Below are 17,005 nucleotides of genomic sequence, written 5' to 3' on the forward strand. Positions count from 1 at the left end.
CTGACCGCAGCCCGAGCCCCCAGCAGTAGCTCCCAGGAGGAGCAGAGGGCGAGGCCTAGGCCGGGCTAGAGGCCGAGGTAGGGGCAGAGCTCAGCCCGAGGAGCAGCACCAGTGAAGCCTCAGGTTGACTTTGATGATGAGGTTCCGGCCCCAGCAGTTTTGGTGGGCCCCGCTCAGGTCCCAGAGGGGTTTATTGCTACCCCAATTCTTCAGGATGCTCTGGTACATCTAGTGGGCCTCATGGAGAGTGTTACCCAAGCAGGCTTGCTTCGTGTAGCACCAGCAGTCTCTCAGGCTGGAGGAGGAGCCCAGACTCCTACTACTCGGACTCCGGAGCAGGTAGCTCCCTAGAATCAGACTCTAGCGGTTCAACCAGTTGGAGCAGTTCAGCCGGGTGTGGTAGCTCAGACCGGTAATGGAGCGGTTATGTCTGCCGATGCTTTGTGGAGGTTGGATAGGTTCACCAAGCTTTTCACTACTACTTTCAGCGGTGCATCTACTGAGGATCCCCAGGATTATCTATACAGCTGTCACAAGGTTCTCAGGAACATTGGGGTAGTTGAGACCAATGGGGTCGATTTTGCCACTTTTTGCTTGTCTGGATCCGCCAAGACTTGGTGGAGGGATTTCTATTTGGTTAGACCAGCCGGATCACCATCTTTGACTTGGGAGCAGTTTACTCAGCTATTTCTGGAGAAGTTTCTCCCTATCACTCAAAGAGAGGCCTATCGGAGGCAGTTTGAGCGTCTCCAGTAGGGTTCTATGACTGTTAGCCAGTATGAGACCAGATTCATCAACTTGGATCGTCATGCTCTTGTCATACTTCCCACCGAGAGAGAGAGGGTGATGAGGTTCATTGATGGACTTATTCAACCGATTCGTCTTCAGATGGCTAGGGAAACTAGGAGTGAGATACCTTTACAGGAGGCAACCAATGTGGCCTGGAGAGCTGAGATGGTTCTGTCACAAGGAGGTGGTCATGGGTCGGACAAAAGGCCTCTTCATTCAGGTAGATTCAGTGGTACCTCATCTGGAGGTAGGGATTCATATGGTAGGGGCCATCCTCACAGGCCTTTTCAGTCAGTACATTAGGTTTCTCACGGTGCTTCAAGTGGTCGTAGTTCTCAGATGCAGTATTCTGATTAGTAGTCCTACAGTGCACCACCAGCTCCTATCAGTGTACCTTCACTTCGAAGTTTCCATGGTCGTCAGCCCCAGCAGCCGAGGTCTTGTTTTACTTGTGGCGACACGAGGCACATTGCTAGGTATTGCCTTCGAGCACCGAGTAGCTCTCAGCATCAAGGTTCCCGTGCCATGGTTCAGGCACTAGGTGTTCCACAGCCGCCCAGCCAGCTAGAGATGGAGGTAGAGGTGCTAGAGGTGGAGGTAGAGGTATTAGAGGTGGAGCTCAGGCCGCTAGAGGTAGAGGCCAGCCAGTAGTAGGTCGTTCCAGAGATGTAATTCAGAGTGGTGGGGCCCAGCCCCAATGTTATGCTCTTCCAGCTAGGCCTGAGGCTGAGGCTTCCGATGCAGTTATTACAAGTACGGTTCTGGTTTGTGATAGAGATGCTTCAGTGTTATTTGATCTAGGGTCTACGTACTCGTATGTGTCCTCTTATTTTACACTATATCTGGTCATGCCTAGTGATTCTTTGAGTGATCCTGCTTATGTGTCTACGCCGGTGGGTAATTCTATTGTGATAGATCGAGTCCATCGTTCATGTATTGTTGTGATTGGAGGTCTTGAGACTCGTGTAGATTTGCTTCTTTTGGACATGGTCGATTTTGATGTCATATTAGGGATGGACTGGTTATCACCTTACCACGCTATCTTCGATTGTCATGCCAAGACTGTGACCTTAACCTTACGGGTTTACATCGTTTAGAGTGGAGAGGGACTCCTAGTCATTCTACTCGTAGTGTTATCTCTTATGTGAAGGCTCGGCATATGGTCGAGAAGGGGTGTTTGGCCTATTTGACATATGTTCGTAATTCTAGTGCTGAGGTTCCTTCTATTGATTCTGTGCCCGTTGATCGTGAGTTTCCTGAGGTATTTCCTTCAGACCTGACGGGTATGCCACCCAACAGGGATATTGACTTTTGCATTGATTTGGCTCCGGGCACTCAACCCATTTTTATCCCACCGTATTGTATGGCCCCGCTTGAGTTGAAAGAGTTGAAGGAGCAGTTGCAAGACTTGCTTGAGAAGGGTTTCATTAGGCCGAGTGTTTCGCCTTGGGGTGCGCCGGTGTTGTTTGTTATGAAGAAGGACGGATCGATGAGAATGTGTATTGATTACCGGTAGTTGAACAAGGTTACAATCAAGAATAAGTATCCACCGCCGAGAATTGATGATTTGTTTGATCAGCTTCAGGGTGCCAAGGTATTTTCGAAGATTAACTTGAGATCTCGCTACCATCAGTTGAGGATTAGGGCATCTGATGTCCCTAAGATAGCTTTCCACAGTCGGTACGGGCATTATGAGTTCTTGGTTATTTCATTCGGGTTGACAAATGCCCCAGCAGCTTTTATGGATCTGATGAACCGTGTGTTCAGGCCTTACTTGGATTCGTTCGTGATAGTCTTCATTAATGATATCTTGATTTATTCCCTCAGCCGGGAGGAGCATAAGCAACATCTTGGAGTGGTTCTTCAGACCTTAAAGGATAGTCAGTTATATGCTAAGTTCTCGAAGTGTGAGTTCTAGTTGAGTTCAGTTGCATTTCTGGGTCATGTTGTATCAGCAAAGGGTATTCAGGTTGACCTAAAGAAGATTGAGGCAGTCAAGAACTAGCCTAGACCAACATCAGCTACAGAGATTCGGAGTTTCTTGGGATTGGCAGGCTACTATTGTCGGTTCGTGGAGGGGTTTTCATCTATCGCAGCCCCGATGACCAGGTTGACCCAGAAGGGTGCCCAATTCAGATGGTCGGATAAGTGTGAGGCGAGCTTTCAGAAGCTCAAGACAGCTTGACTACGACACCTGTGTTGGTTTTGCCCACAGGTTCAGGGCCTTATATAGTCTATTATAATGCATCTCGTATTGGACTCAGTACAGTGTTGATGCAGGATGGAAAGGTCATTGCCTATGCTTCACGGCAGTTGAAGATTCATGAGACGAACTATCTGGTTCATGATTTGGAGTTGGCAACCATTGTTCATGCGTTGAAGATTTGGAGGCATTACCTATATGGCGTGGCATGTGAGGTGTTCATGGATCACAAGAGTCTTCAGTATTTGTTCAAGCAAAAGGAGTTGAATTTGAGGTAGAGGAGGTGGTTGGAGTTGTTGAAAGATATCACCATCTTATATCATCCAGAAAATGCCAATGTGGTGGTCGATGCTTTGAGTAGGAAGTCAGCTAGTCTGGGCAGTCTTGCTTATATTCCGGTCGGTGAGAGACCGCTTGCCTTGGATGTTCAGGATTTGGCCAATCAATTCGTGAGGTTGGATATTTCTGAGCCCAGTCGTGTGTTAGCTTCCACAGTTGCCCGTTCTTCTTTATTAGATCGTATCCGAGATTGGCAGTATGATGATCCCCATTTGTGTGTCCTCAGAGACATAGTGCAGCACGGAGGTGCCAAGAAGGTTACCTTAGGTGATGATGGAGTTTTGAGATTGCAGGGTCTAGTTTGTGTGCCTAATGTGGATGGGCTCCGAGAGCTGATTTTAGAGGAGACCCATAGTTCCCGGTACTCTATTCATCTGGGCGCCGCTAAGATGTATCAGGATTTGCGGCAACATTATTGGTGGCGGAGAATGAAGAAGAATATCATTGCATATGTGGCTCGGTGTTTGAATTATTAGCAGGTTAAGTACGAGCATCAGAGGCCCGTGGTTCATTTCAGAGGATTGAGCTTCCTGAGTGGAAGTGGGAGCGGATCACTATGGATTTCATTGTTGGACTCCCACAGACTCGGAGGAAGTTCGATGTAGTGTGGGTTATTGTTGATAGGCTGACCAAGTCAGCGCATTTTATTCCTATGGCAGTCTCCTATTCTTCCGAGAGGTTAGCTGAGATCTATATCCGGGAGATTGTTCGTCTTTATGGTGTACCCGAGTCTATCATTTCGGACCGAGGTACACAATTTACCTCACATTTCTAGAGAGAAGTTCAGCGAGATTTAGGCACGCAGTTTGAGTTGAGCACAGCATTTCATCCTTAGACGGACGGGCAGTCTGAGGAGACCATTCAGATTTTGGAGGATATGCTCCGAGCTTGTGTCATTGACTTTGGAGGCTCGTGGGATTAGTTTTTGCCTTTAATAGAGTTTGCCTACAACAACAGCTACCAGTCGAGTATCCAGATGGCTCCTTATGAGGCTTTATATGGTAGGCGGTGTCGGTCTCCAGTTGGATGGTTTGAGCCGGGAGAGTCTCAGTTGTTGGGTACGGAATTGGTTCACGAGGCCTTGGACAAGGTCAGGATTATTCAGGATAGGCTTCGTACAGCTCAATCCAGGCAAAAGAGTTATGCAGACCGCAAGGTTCGTGATTTGGCATTCATGGTCGGGGAGCGGGTATTGCTTCGAGTGTCGCCTATGAAGGGCGTGATGAGATTTGGGAAGAAGGGCAAGCTTAGCCCTAGGTTCATTGGCCCGTTTGAGATTCTTGATCGAGTGGTAGAGGTGGCTTATAGACTTGCGTTGTCGCCGAGCTTATCAGCCATGCATCCAGTGTTTCATGTGTCCATGTTTCGGAAATATCACGGCGATCTATCCCACGTGTTAGATTTCAGCACTGTCCAGTTGGACAAGGACTTGTCTTATAAGGAGGAGCCAGTGGCTATTCTAGACCGGCAGGTTCGTCAGTTGAGATCGAAGAGTTTTCCTTCTATTCGTGTTTAGTGGAGAGGTCAGCCTCCTGAGGCATCGACTTGGGAGTCCGATATGCGGAGCCGTTATCCCCATCTTTTCCCCGACTCAGGTACTTCCTTCTTTTGCCCGTTCGAGGACAAACAGTTGTTTTAGAGGTGGAGAATATGATGACCTTTAAATGAAATTCTACATTTCAAGGCCTTAAAAACCTCTTTTAGCATCACCTCGATTTGCATGCGCCGTCCGGGTGCGTAGCCGGAAAGCCTAAATGTGAAAATCTGTGAAAAATGATAAATTTTAACTATAAAATAAATTAATTTGACTTCGGTCAATGTTTTGGGTAAACGGACACGGACCCATGATTGGACGGTCCCGGAGGGTCCGTAGGAAAATATGGGACTTGGGCATATGCCCGGAATCAAATTCCGAGGTCCCAAGCCTGAGAAAAGAATTTTTGAAGAAAATTATTTTCTGAAATTGTTCATAAGGTTTGGAAATGAATTTTGATTAGAACGTGTTGGTATCGGGCCCGTACAGGTCTTATATATGATTTAAGATAATTCTGTGAAGTTTGGTAAGAAACGGAATCCGTTTGACGGGATTCGGACCTTAAATGCAAAATTTGATGTTTACAGAAGTTTTGAGAAATTTCATTGATCTTGAGGTTTAATTCGATGTTCATGATGTTATTTTGGTGATTTTATTACACGAGTAAGTCCGTAGAATGTTTTTGAGGTTGTATGTGTATTTGGGTTGGAGCCCCGAGGGCTCGAGTGAGTTTAGGATAGGCCACGGGGTGCATTTTTAACTTAGAAAATTGCAAGTTTTCAGTTGTGCATAGCAGGCCTGCAGGCTTCGCAGATGCAATATCGCAAATGCGAGCGGCTTGTCGCAATTGCGAAGAAAGCCTAGGCCAGCTCCCTCTAAATGCGAGATTATCTTCGCAATTGCAAATTTTCCCATTTGGCCGGTGATTGCAAATGCGATGTTGTGGTCGCAATTCCCAAGTCGCAAATGCGACATATTGATCGCAAATGCGAAAGTCCAGTTTTCCCTGAAGGGTTAGCAAATGCGAGCCCTGTTTTGCAATTCCCAAGCTAGCAGAGGTCGGGGTTCACAATTGCGAACCCCTATTCACAATTCCCACATCTGAGACCTGCAACGATTTTAAACTCATTTTTCACATCTTTTCAAAACACAAACTCCTTTTGGCGATTTTCCAAGAACAACTCTTCTTCCAAATCGATTGTAAGTTAATTTTAACTCATTTCGTTCAATCATTAACATCTTTTAACATGATTTCAACTCAAAATCAATAATTTTCATGGGGGAAATTGGGTGTTTTGGGTAGAACCTAGGTTTTTCAAAAATTGGGAATTTGGATCTCGATTTGAGGTCTGATTTGGAACAACAACATTGTACTAGGTGATTTGGAACTCTCCAAGAGTCGTTGTGACTTTGGGTATTGTAGGTGGATTAGAGTTGATGAAGTTGAGGGTGCTATCAGTAAGATGAGCGGGGGCAAAGCGACCAGGCCGGATGAAATCCCAGTAGAGTTTTGGAAGAGTGAGGGCAAGGCGGGCTTGGAGTGACTTACCAGGTTATTTAATGTCATTTTTAGAATGAAGAAGATGCCCGAAGAATAAAGGTGGATCACGGTGGTTCCTATATACAAGAACAAGGGTGATATCTAAAATTAAAACAATTATCGGGGTATCAAGCTGCTTAGCCATACTATGAAAGTTTAGGAGAGAGTGGTAGAGCTAAGGGTGAGAAGGAGTGTCACTATTTACGAGAACCAATTTGGGTTTATGCCGGGGCGTTCGACTACAGAAGTTATCCACCTTCTTAGGAGATTGATGGAGCAGTATAGGGAGAAAAAGAAGGACTTACATATGGTGTTCATCGACTTAAAAAAAAGGCGTACGATAAAGTTCTGAGGGAGGTTTTGTGGAGATGTTTGGAAGCTAGAGGTGTTCCTGTTGCCTACTTTAGGTTGATTAAGGACATATATGATAGAGTAAAGACTCGAGTGAGGATGGTGGGAGGGGGTCTTAAACCATTTTCCGGTTATGATGGGGTTGCATAAGGGGTCAACACTCAGCCAATTTTTGCTTGCTCTGGTGATGGACGTACTGACGCGCCATATCTATGGGGAGGTGTCGTGGTGCATGCTATTTGCAGATGATATTGTATTGATTGACGAGACGCGAGACGGTGTGAACGTGCAATTAGAGGTATGGAGGCAGACCCTGGAATCTAAAGGTTTCAAGTTAAGCAGGACCAAGACATAATACTTGGAGTATAAGTTCAGTGGCGAGACTCTAGGAGGGGAAGGGAAGGGAAGGTGAGACTAGACTCGAAGGCTATCCCTAGGAGAGGGAGTTTTAAGTACCTCGGGTCTATTATTTAGGGGGATGGGGAGATTGATGAAGATGTCGGACATCGTATTGGGGCAGGATGGATGAAATGGAGACTCGCTTCCGGTGTTTTATGTGACAAGAAGGTGCCACCGAAACTTAAGGATGAGTTCTACAAAGTGGTGGTCAGACCAACGATGTTGTATGGGGCTGAGTGTTGGCCAGTCAAGATTGCTCATGTCCAAAAGATGAAGGTAACAAAGATGAAGATGTTGAGATGGATGTGCGGGCACACCAGGTTAGATAGGATCAGAAATGAGGTTATTCGAGATAAGGTGGGGTGGCCTCTATTGAGGACAAGATTCAAGAAGCGGGACTTAGGTGGTTTGGTCATGTGAGGAGGAAGAGCAAAGATGCCCCGGTGAGGAAGTATGAGAGGTTGACATTGGAGGACCTACGGAGAGGTAGATGTAGGCCACAGAAGAGGTGGGGAGAGGTGATTAGGCAAGACATGGCGCAGCTTCAGCTGATCGAGGAAATGACCCTTGATAAGAAGGTATGGAGGTCTAGAATTAGGGTAGTAGAGTAAGTAGTCTTACTATTCATAACATTAGTATTGGTACACAATCTCGTTTTCTATTGGTAGTAGGTTTTGATGACTAACGGTTGTTTTCTTTCATTGTTGATCACTTTACTGTCTTGTTGTGTTGTTCTGCTTTTATATGCCTTTTTGATACTGTCCATTCTTGCCTATATTTTCATTAATGTGGCACTTCTACTATCTTGAGTCGAGGGTCTGTTGGAAACAACCTCTCTATCCTCACAAGGTAGGGGTAAGGTCTGCGTACATTACCTTCCCCAAACCCTACAATGTGAGATAATACTGGGTATATTATTGTTGTAAAATTTTAGAAAAGAAAAAATGGAAAAAACCAGCAAAAAGGCCCATCCGCCCATGCCTAGAACTTATCGCTAAGTTAAGAACTTAACGCTCTAATAGCCTGTTTGGTCAAGCTTCTCCAAGGCAAAAAGTACATTTTTTTTAAAGTTGAAATATTTGGCTTAGATTTAAGAAGAAGAAAATCCTTTTGAATAGAAGCAAAAATAATTTTGGAAAAGCAGAAAAGAGTAGTTTCTCCCCAAAAGTATTTTTCTGAAAAGCACTTTTGGAAAAAATACACTTAAAATCACTTCTGAAAAGCTTGGCCAAACACCAATTGTGGCTTAGAAGTAATTTCAAACTAAATAGCTAAACACAAATTGCTTCGTACCAAAAATATTTTTGAGAAAAAATACTTCTCAAAATAAGCTAATTTTAAAAGCTTGGCCAAACATGGTATAAATCCCTAATTACCATCTCTAGACTTCTAATTAATGTAATATTCATATTCCAAACGGGCTTAACTGTCATAATATTGAACTTCAAGGTCCCCTAATGTGTTTTCCAGACCTAAACAGCAGGAGTTCATAGCTTCGCCGGCGACGAATCACCGTTACTGTCCGTGGCTGTCATCCGCCGATGGAACACCACCTCCGGAGGAATTTGGAGATCAACGAGAACATCAGGCCTCAAGCTCTCTTACAAGCCCTCTCTCTCATCGTCAACCCTTCAACCTCCGACTCCACCCTTTCATCCATACTCAAAACCCTAACGCTCTCTCTCAAAAATCCTAATACTAATCCTTTTCTCAGCCACCACATTCTCCGCCTCTTCTCTCTACTTTTCCATCACCGTCTACAGCTCCCTCACAACCTCATCTCCACCGTCCGTGAATTCTCTCTCCTCCCTTCAACTTCCGCGCGCTCACTCGCCGATTCCCTCGCGTGTCTCTCCATCTCGGATATCAACGTCAACGATGAATCGACATTCCTCTCACTCGTTCTTCGTCCCTGTATTTCTGTTCGCCATTGGTTGCTTTTGAATGCGAGTAAATTTGACATACGGCCGTCGGTTTTGCTTACGGTTCTGCTAGGATTTACGAAGGACCCCTATCCATACATTCGTGGTGTTGCTTTGGATGGATTAGCTGAGTTGTGCAAGTGCATTGTTGTCGAAGATGAAAGTCTCATCCACGGTTGCTATTTTCGAGCTGTTGAGTTTCTGTTTGACTCCGAGGACTCAGTGCGATGCTCTGCTGTTCGTGCAGTAAGATCTCCGAAAGCTGAATAAGTCTGATGTGTATATATGAATTATTTATATCTTAGTAGAAAATTTATAGAGATCCTTTAGTGTTAAAGAATTCAAAATATTGAATATTAGCATGAAAAATAGGTGCAAAAGTAGCGTAATGGATATTTGAGATTGTATGACCGAACCAACTAGCTTGGATAGAGGCATAATAGCGTATGTAGGTGTTTCTATTGCTGTAAGTCATGATGAGGCTCTTATTTATCTATTTTATTTTTGATAAAAGTATGATGAGGCTCTTGCTAGAAAGATGTTTATTTGCGATTGAATAAAACTTGTTCTTGGCCAGTTTCTATATTACATCCCATTGCAACTAAATTATATGTTCTTCTTTGGTTAATTATGTTGCAATTATGAATTTTTGTCATGTGTCAGAACTGGAATAAACAAGTGTTGTCAAATAGTACTAGTTATCTTCTGTAGTAGAATTAAGTTTGTGACAACTTAACTCTGGCTTTTACCTTTTTTACGCCAAGTATTGTTGTGGATTTCATCCAGATGACTGGATTCTGCTTGTCAAATACACCCTTGTTTTGTATTTATAGGGCCAAAAGATTATTGAAAAAACATGTGTTTACTTTTAAAACAATAAACATTTTGTATACTGTAATGAGGGTTAGTTTTGTCATTTGAGTATTTTTAGTCCATGTATTACTAAAATCCGCATTCTTATTTCACATTCTATCCTGCATAAAATGATGTACACAGATTCCTACATAACTTATGCAACTATTGTTTATGAAAACAACAAAAGTAGGAAGCAAACCAACATTAAAATAATGTTGGATTTTATCTGGAGATTAAATCTCCTTCCTAGACCAACCAAACAACCCTTAAAGGTTTCGTGTTGAAATAAAATGCTGAAGTTTTTGTTTTAAGATACACAAGGTCTTTCTTGTTGTTCAATGGGTTCATTTTCATGTTCATTTTTGTTTATTGTTGAAATTTTCATGTACATTTGTTCCTACTTATTGTTGCATTAAATTTTCTCTGCTGTAGGAAAATTAACGTCTGAGGATCAGAGACTTTCCTGCTTAGAGGATATTTATAATCAATGACTAATTCTTTATTCCTGTCACTGATCCAGGTTAGTGCATGCGGGCAGTTAATTGTGGCATCTAAACAAGAGAGAAGTAAAAGGGACTGGTCTGATGCATTATTTCTGCAGGTATCTTTTCCATTTAACTCTCTGATTGGGTGTTACATGAAATTCATCTCTGTTAATATCTCACCCTTGCCACCCTTCGTTTGAAAATGGAATAAGGTATTTACCTACAGAAAAGAAAAGAAGGAAACACAGGAAGTAAACTTAATGGTAATTATGATGCTTCTAGAGGAAGATGGCACCCAAATTGGTCCCATAATGAAGAACTTGAAAAATATTAATAGAGATTTAATATTTGTAATGAGTCATTTTGCATTTACTGTATTAGGTTCTGGAGGGAGATCAGAAGAAACCGTTGGAGATACTTCTCTTGTTAATTTAACAATTATGTTGCCGTGAGGTGTCTGAGTCTTGCCATGATCATCTTGTGAATCAAAATTGTGTGAAACCGAATTAGCCAGCATGTACTCTCTCACTCTCTCTTCGCGTTTTTCTAATTTGTTTCAACAGTACCTGGTAGATGCTTCAAATGTATGAGTATAAGATGTTTATAATAGTGTTTTTATCTTGTTTTTGTGCAATGGTCATATAAACAATAATGCAAGATATCTTTTTGATTCACCTTTCTCATTCTACATGATATGCTTGCAGCTATGTTCAATGGTGCGAGACATGAGTGTCAAAGTCAGGATTGAAGTTTTTAGTGCCCTAGGGAAGATTGAAATTGTTTCGGAATATATTCTGTTACAAACACTATCTAAGAAAGCTTCATCTGCAACAAAAGAAATGAATTTTCCTGGCCAGTATGCTGATAAAATTTTCAGGATACCAGCATCGAGTGCTAGTTTTGCTTTTCTACATGGGCTGGAGGATGAATTTAGTGAGGTAATGTTTTTTTGTTGTTGCCATGTTCCGAGAGTCACTTCTCTTTCTCTTTCTCTAATTTTAGAAACTTTACAATAAGGAATATGCAAGTATAACTCTCTTTTGCTTAATTGAAGGTAAGAGAATCTGCTTGCCGAGCTTTGCAAACATTGGCTATCCTTTCTGCTGATTTTACTAATGAGGTTGTGAACTTTCTAATGGACGTACTTAATGATGATTCAACGGCTGTAAGATTACAAGCTTTAGATACTATGCATCATGTGGCAATGGTTGGCCAGCTAAAGGTGCAACAAGCGCATCTGCATATGGTAAATCTTTGATCCATCTTGAGGCCTTTGTTTGATGATCCTTGATTCCTTGTTGAGAGACAGGCAAGTGTGAATACCTTGCCTGCATCTCATTCAAATTTTACACCTGGACCGCATCTTGCTATATTGCTGCATTTAGTGTTTGTTTGTCAGCGTGACTGAACATAGTACAACTTTAGCAGTTATGGAATAAACTGGTTAAAAATAACATCTCATCTTGATAATTGAGACTGGAATGCTGGTCAAGTCTTGATTTATCCCTTATCCCTTTCTAATATAGCTATGCTTGCTTAAACATCAAGAAGTTGATGTGTTTCTCTTTTTAATTTGACTGTTCGAGCTACTTACAAAGGAAATGTTGACTACTGTAGTGTTGAAATACATAATACTGTATTTTCTTTTGCTCATTTGAAAGAAAGACTGTTGCGGTTTCTTCTAAACTTTTTATTTGTGGTTTTACAGTTTCTTGGGATTCTACTTGACAGTCACAGCTTGATAAGATGTACAGCGAGGAAGGTACTAAAACTGACAGAACTACCGAGCTTGGCTATGTTCAAAATGTGTGTAGATGGACTTATAAGAGATTTTGAATTGTATCCACAGGTATGTTGCAGAAAGATTGTTTTACATTGCTATTCACAGAGCAGTTAAATCCATACATGGTTAGGGTGTCAATTTTGTCGGTGACAAATGCTAATCGACAACCACCATTCAAGATGAAGCTCGAGATTCTAAAAGGCCTAGCAACCCAACTTGATTCTTTCTGCTTCTCTCCTTGATGGGAATTCAAACAAGAAGAAAATTCCATTTAATCCTTTAACTTAAACTCCAGCCAGAATTTTCCAACTTCTGCCAGCCTCCTCAAGTGACCTTCTCTCATTTTATCCTCAGAGTGTGCTACTTGCGCTTTGTGCGAATGTGGTCATTTTAATCTTGTCTAATCTTGTAACCACAAAATATGAACTTATCACAAGCTATTCTATCAAGAATTTTTATTGTTCAATAATGTCATACCAATTCTCCCCCAATTATGAGACTTCGAACGAATTGTCCCTACCAAGACTAAGGTTCTTCTCCCCATTGTAACCAGATATTTTTAATAGTATCACCGTAAACAAGGCTTAAATAACTCAAGTGACTGCAGAAATACTGCTACCTAAAGGACAACAATGATAGAACGAATGATGTATGAGAATGGGACTAAAAGAAAATAATTCGGATCAATAATGGCAAGAAAGAAGGTACTTCTCCCACGAGCGCTTTGATTTTGTAAAATCAATAATAATCTTCTAAATTTTTTAACAGAGAAATAGAGTAAGAAAAGCATTAAAGAAATTTACCTCAGAAAAAGATATTTGCTTTTCCAAGCAAACAGAACTTGCAATTGATAATGATGGGACAATGTCCTTTTTGGTAATTGCTGACTTGAGCTGAGGTATTTGCTAATTGCTGAGTTGCAACTGAGATGTTAAATAGAAGGAGATGTTAAAGTTTTATATCAATCTTTAGGTTGGGTTCAGACTCAACTTTCACCCATTGACCCAGCTTTGTGCATTCATTTATGGTGCTTTATTTTAGGAGAAGCGGAATTGTTGCTTGAAATCCCAATTTGAGGATATCCCATTTATGATATTTCCTTTTTACTTTTAGTAGATTATTTACCTAGATATGGGAAGCTAGGATACATTTGTTATCTAATTATTGTTCTGACTTTGCTGAAAATTTTATTTATCAGGATGAAACTGAAGTCTTTTCCGCTTTGTTCATGGTTGGTCAAAACCACGGAAAGTTTTTAGTCAGCTTGATTAATGAAGTTTCCCAAATGGTAAGTATGGATCCCTGTATGATCCAGTACGTTAGTTTTTTTTTCTTCAAAGTTCCAGTACATTAGTTCAAGATGATCCTTTATGGACAATTCTAGAAATGCATGTGGAGCTTCTTTGTGTGCTGTAGATGTTACGAGTTCTATATATCAGCCTTTTCAACTAATTGATAACTTTCTTTTATTTTTTTAATATGGTTTTTGGTCAAAATCCCTGTTCTTACCCTAATCTAGACACATGAGTTAGTTTCTCTTTTGCCACTGTTTAATAAGTAATCATGTTGAACATGAGTGCTTATAATTGTTTAATTCAGCAGTTCAGATTCTGAAAAATGACATTTCTAACCAACTAGAAAGAAAGCCTAAAAATCAGAATAGCTATGCAGGACAAAAATATTCTGAAAGCTCTTCAATTTCCTTACATGTGCAGTTAAGATGTCTAAGTTGCCCGTTTTTAAATGACCTATTGCACATTTCACACCACCCAAAATAAGTCGCTTACCTTAATACATGTATTTTTGTAGGATAGTGTCATGCATGAGACTCCTACAGAACCCTACTTATTTTTTTACTTTTGTTAGTTACATATATCCACACAGATGATATAACTGTGTCAAATAAACTGAAAAACTCATAAACAAAGTGAAAGATATGATCTGACAGCATTTCTGGCATTTAAAAACAGAACTTATGGAAACGTCTTATTTTAGATCTAATCACCTTGATTCTTTGTATTCTGGCTATTTCACTTATATAAGTTTTTGTAGTCACCATGTAATGTTTGTGCAGGTAGAGCCCTCTTCTGGAGGTAAGTTGGGTTATGACAATGCGAGAAAAGCTTCATATTTAGTGTTAGCCACCTCTGCGCCAGTCTCAATGAAGCAGCAAACTTGCAGCATTCCACCAAGAATATTCTCTTATGCAGTCACGCTATTAGGGAGAATCACTCGTAGTTTGGCTGAAATAGTTGACCAGAGAACACTTTTGACTTATCTTTCTTATTGCAGTAGATTCACATTTGTTTCTGCATCGGAGTTTTTTAAAGTGGAAAAGCATCTGGAGGGATGTGATGTGCAATTGATACAAAGATGTGAAGTTATCTCTAATTATCACATTCGGAGGAAATTACAACTGAAGGAAGCAGAAAGCTCGCTTTTGGACTTCCAGGTTGAGCAGAATAAAGAGATAAACTGTGTGAATATCATCCTTCAGGCGGTAATAGACATTTGGCCATCGCTGAAACTTGGATTGATTGATGAAGTAACTCGAACATTGAGGTTGCAATTCTTTAGTATCAAATTATGACTACCCGTTAATGCAACTGTTATTTTTGTTTCATTTTATTATTTTGAGTACTTGCAGGAATTCCTATAATTGTTTATAGAAAAAAGTTGCATTCTGCTGCAATGATGGCTATCCTTTCTAGCATATCTTGCATGTTGTAATTTGTTGGTATATTCCAGTCAAGGTATCTAATATTACCCATTAGGAGTGGCAAACGGGCGGATCGGTCGGATATGGTTCGGGTTGAAAACGGATAATGAAAAAACGGGTGAATTATCCAGCCCGACCCATATTTAATACGGATAAAAAACGGGTTAACCGGCGGATAATATGGATAACTATATTATCCATGACTTCTTACGTATGATCACTTTTGGGAGAATTCTTAGTCTCCCTAACTTGAGGAACCCCCAATTTGAGGCTTTACAAATGTAAAAGTTAGACTCATTGGTTATCCATTGGCTATCCATTTTCTAAATGGATAATATGGTTCTTATCCATATTTGACCCGTTTTTAAATAGTTCATTATCCAACCCATTTTTTAATGGATAATATGGGTGGTTAACTGTTTTCTTTGAACCATTTTGCCACCCCTACTACCCATTGCTAATGTTTCTCAATTGTATGGTTTCTGCAGGAATTTGAAGGCAGAATTGGCAATGATATCAGATAACAATCACAGCGGTGAGTTAGTGTTTGCTTTGCTATATATAGATGCTTTGGAACGACTTGGACACTTATGTTCACACTTGATGTTCTCCAAGGAGTTCTACTGCCATAAATGGGGGAAATTGGACTGCTCTTTGGGAAAACTCGACAGATGCCTGAGGGATATGAGGTATAAGTTCATAGGTTTAAGCAAAGAGGACAATGTTCTTATCTTAGAGTTAATAATTGCAAATGGTATATTGACACTTTGTAAAATGGAAGCCTGTGCAGACAAGACTACTCTAAAGAAATTACATTCTGTGATGTCTTGTATTGAACATATTTGTGGAGAAGGATCCACTGTATCGTCCAGTTTTGTGGTTGAAGTTCAAAAGTCATTGAGTGAGATTGATACCACTAGTTGTCCGATCTTGGATAATCCATATCTCCTTCTGAAGTCACTTGAGCATTTCACTCCAAGCAAGGTAGTTTCTTCGGGAAGTCTCAAATGTATGGAAGCTGAACTGCATTTTCAAGGCAATGACTTTCAAAATCCTCTTCCTTTTATCTCTGGGCTGCCTGTTGGTGTATCCTTAGATATCACACTCCATAACATCTCGAGTGAGAATAGGCTGTGGATAAAAATGAGTCTCGAAGAGAAGTTAACTCAATTTGTTTTCCTGGATTTTCATGAGTTTGAAGGGCACAATGAAGTAAGGAAATTCACGTTTGTTGCACCCTTCTATCAAACCCCCAGGGCAAACTGTTTCTCATTGAAGATCTGTATCGTTTTAGAATGCATGTCTGACGATGATCAGTTGTTCAGGAGCTGTGGAGGTCCTAATCATGAAGTTGCTCATCTCTGTGAAGAAAAAGAAGTCTATTTTTCCGTCGTTGTTAGGTAGTTGTTTCGATTTGATCAAGTCTGGCCAAGAGACTACTCTAGTTTTCTGAATTATGCTGCTCACTGGCAAATTCGGGTAAAATCAGTTGCTGGATTTACACAATTTTCTCCTTATCAATTTTGTAATTACTGTGGATTACGGATTACCCCACAGAACAAGAGGTCTAAGTGAGCAACGTGATCACAATGAGACCAAGTGGCAGAGCAGGAGTAGAAGGAGGTTCACAGTTCAGAGCTCAGACCATAACAAGGCATTTAAAGTATTGCTGTACTTCAGAAATTGCTTGGTGCTAACTCAACATGCCTGAACTTGTTTCCTTTTTGTCATCTAGGCATCATGTTATCGAATATATTATTCACCTAGTTGTATCGATATTGTATATAGTGACCTAGGTTAAGCTTGTAACGTTACTTATGACATTTTAAATTATTGAATTATTGATTAGTTTGTACTTAAATATTAAAGGAACAAGAAAAGAATACAGGCTACATTAATGATTTCTGAAGTTAGCCCCGAATCTATTATGCTGCTCCAATTTTGTCCAGTAGAAGATTTGCTAATAAGCTTAGTGCTAGATACTCTTAAATCGTAGTCATTTTAAATATACTTAAACTATAAAAGAATCTCAAACTCGATCTTGGTTTTAGCAGAAAAAGAATATACTTAGGGTGTGTTTGGTATA

The 17,005-nt window shown here is 40.9% G+C and overlaps 1 protein-coding gene across 1 annotated transcript; it reads left to right on the top strand.

Moving 5' to 3' along the window:
• Positions 1-8,567: 8,567 nt before the first annotated feature.
• LOC107769626 (protein SIEL) lies at positions 8,568-16,824 on the top strand. The gene is made up of 8 exons (XM_016588861.2): positions 8,568-9,323; positions 10,453-10,533; positions 11,122-11,355; positions 11,472-11,663; positions 12,126-12,266; positions 13,399-13,488; positions 14,275-14,762; positions 15,408-16,824. The coding sequence occupies exons 1-8, from the start codon at positions 8,697-8,699 to the stop codon at positions 16,321-16,323; spliced, it is 2,769 nt and encodes a 922-aa protein (XP_016444347.1). The 5' UTR covers positions 8,568-8,696; the 3' UTR covers positions 16,324-16,824.
• The last annotated feature ends 181 nt before the right edge of the window (positions 16,825-17,005 follow it).

This window comes from Nicotiana tabacum, chromosome 11 (genome assembly GCF_000715075.1).
Source record: "Nicotiana tabacum cultivar K326 chromosome 11, ASM71507v2, whole genome shotgun sequence".
Taxonomy (NCBI): Eukaryota; Viridiplantae; Streptophyta; class Magnoliopsida; order Solanales; family Solanaceae; genus Nicotiana; species Nicotiana tabacum.

Excerpts from the sequence above, each read along its gene's own strand:
- LOC107769626 (XM_016588861.2), top strand. The coding sequence starts at position 8,697 with ATGGAACACCACCTCCGGAGGAATTTGGAGATCAACGAGAACATCAGG. Across the intron at positions 13,489-14,274 it reads TTAATGAAGTTTCCCAAATG|GTAGAGCCCTCTTCTGGAGG; the intron begins GTAAGTATGGAT and ends ATGTTTGTGCAG. Across the intron at positions 14,763-15,407 it reads GAAGTAACTCGAACATTGAG|GAATTTGAAGGCAGAATTGG; the intron begins GTTGCAATTCTT and ends TGGTTTCTGCAG.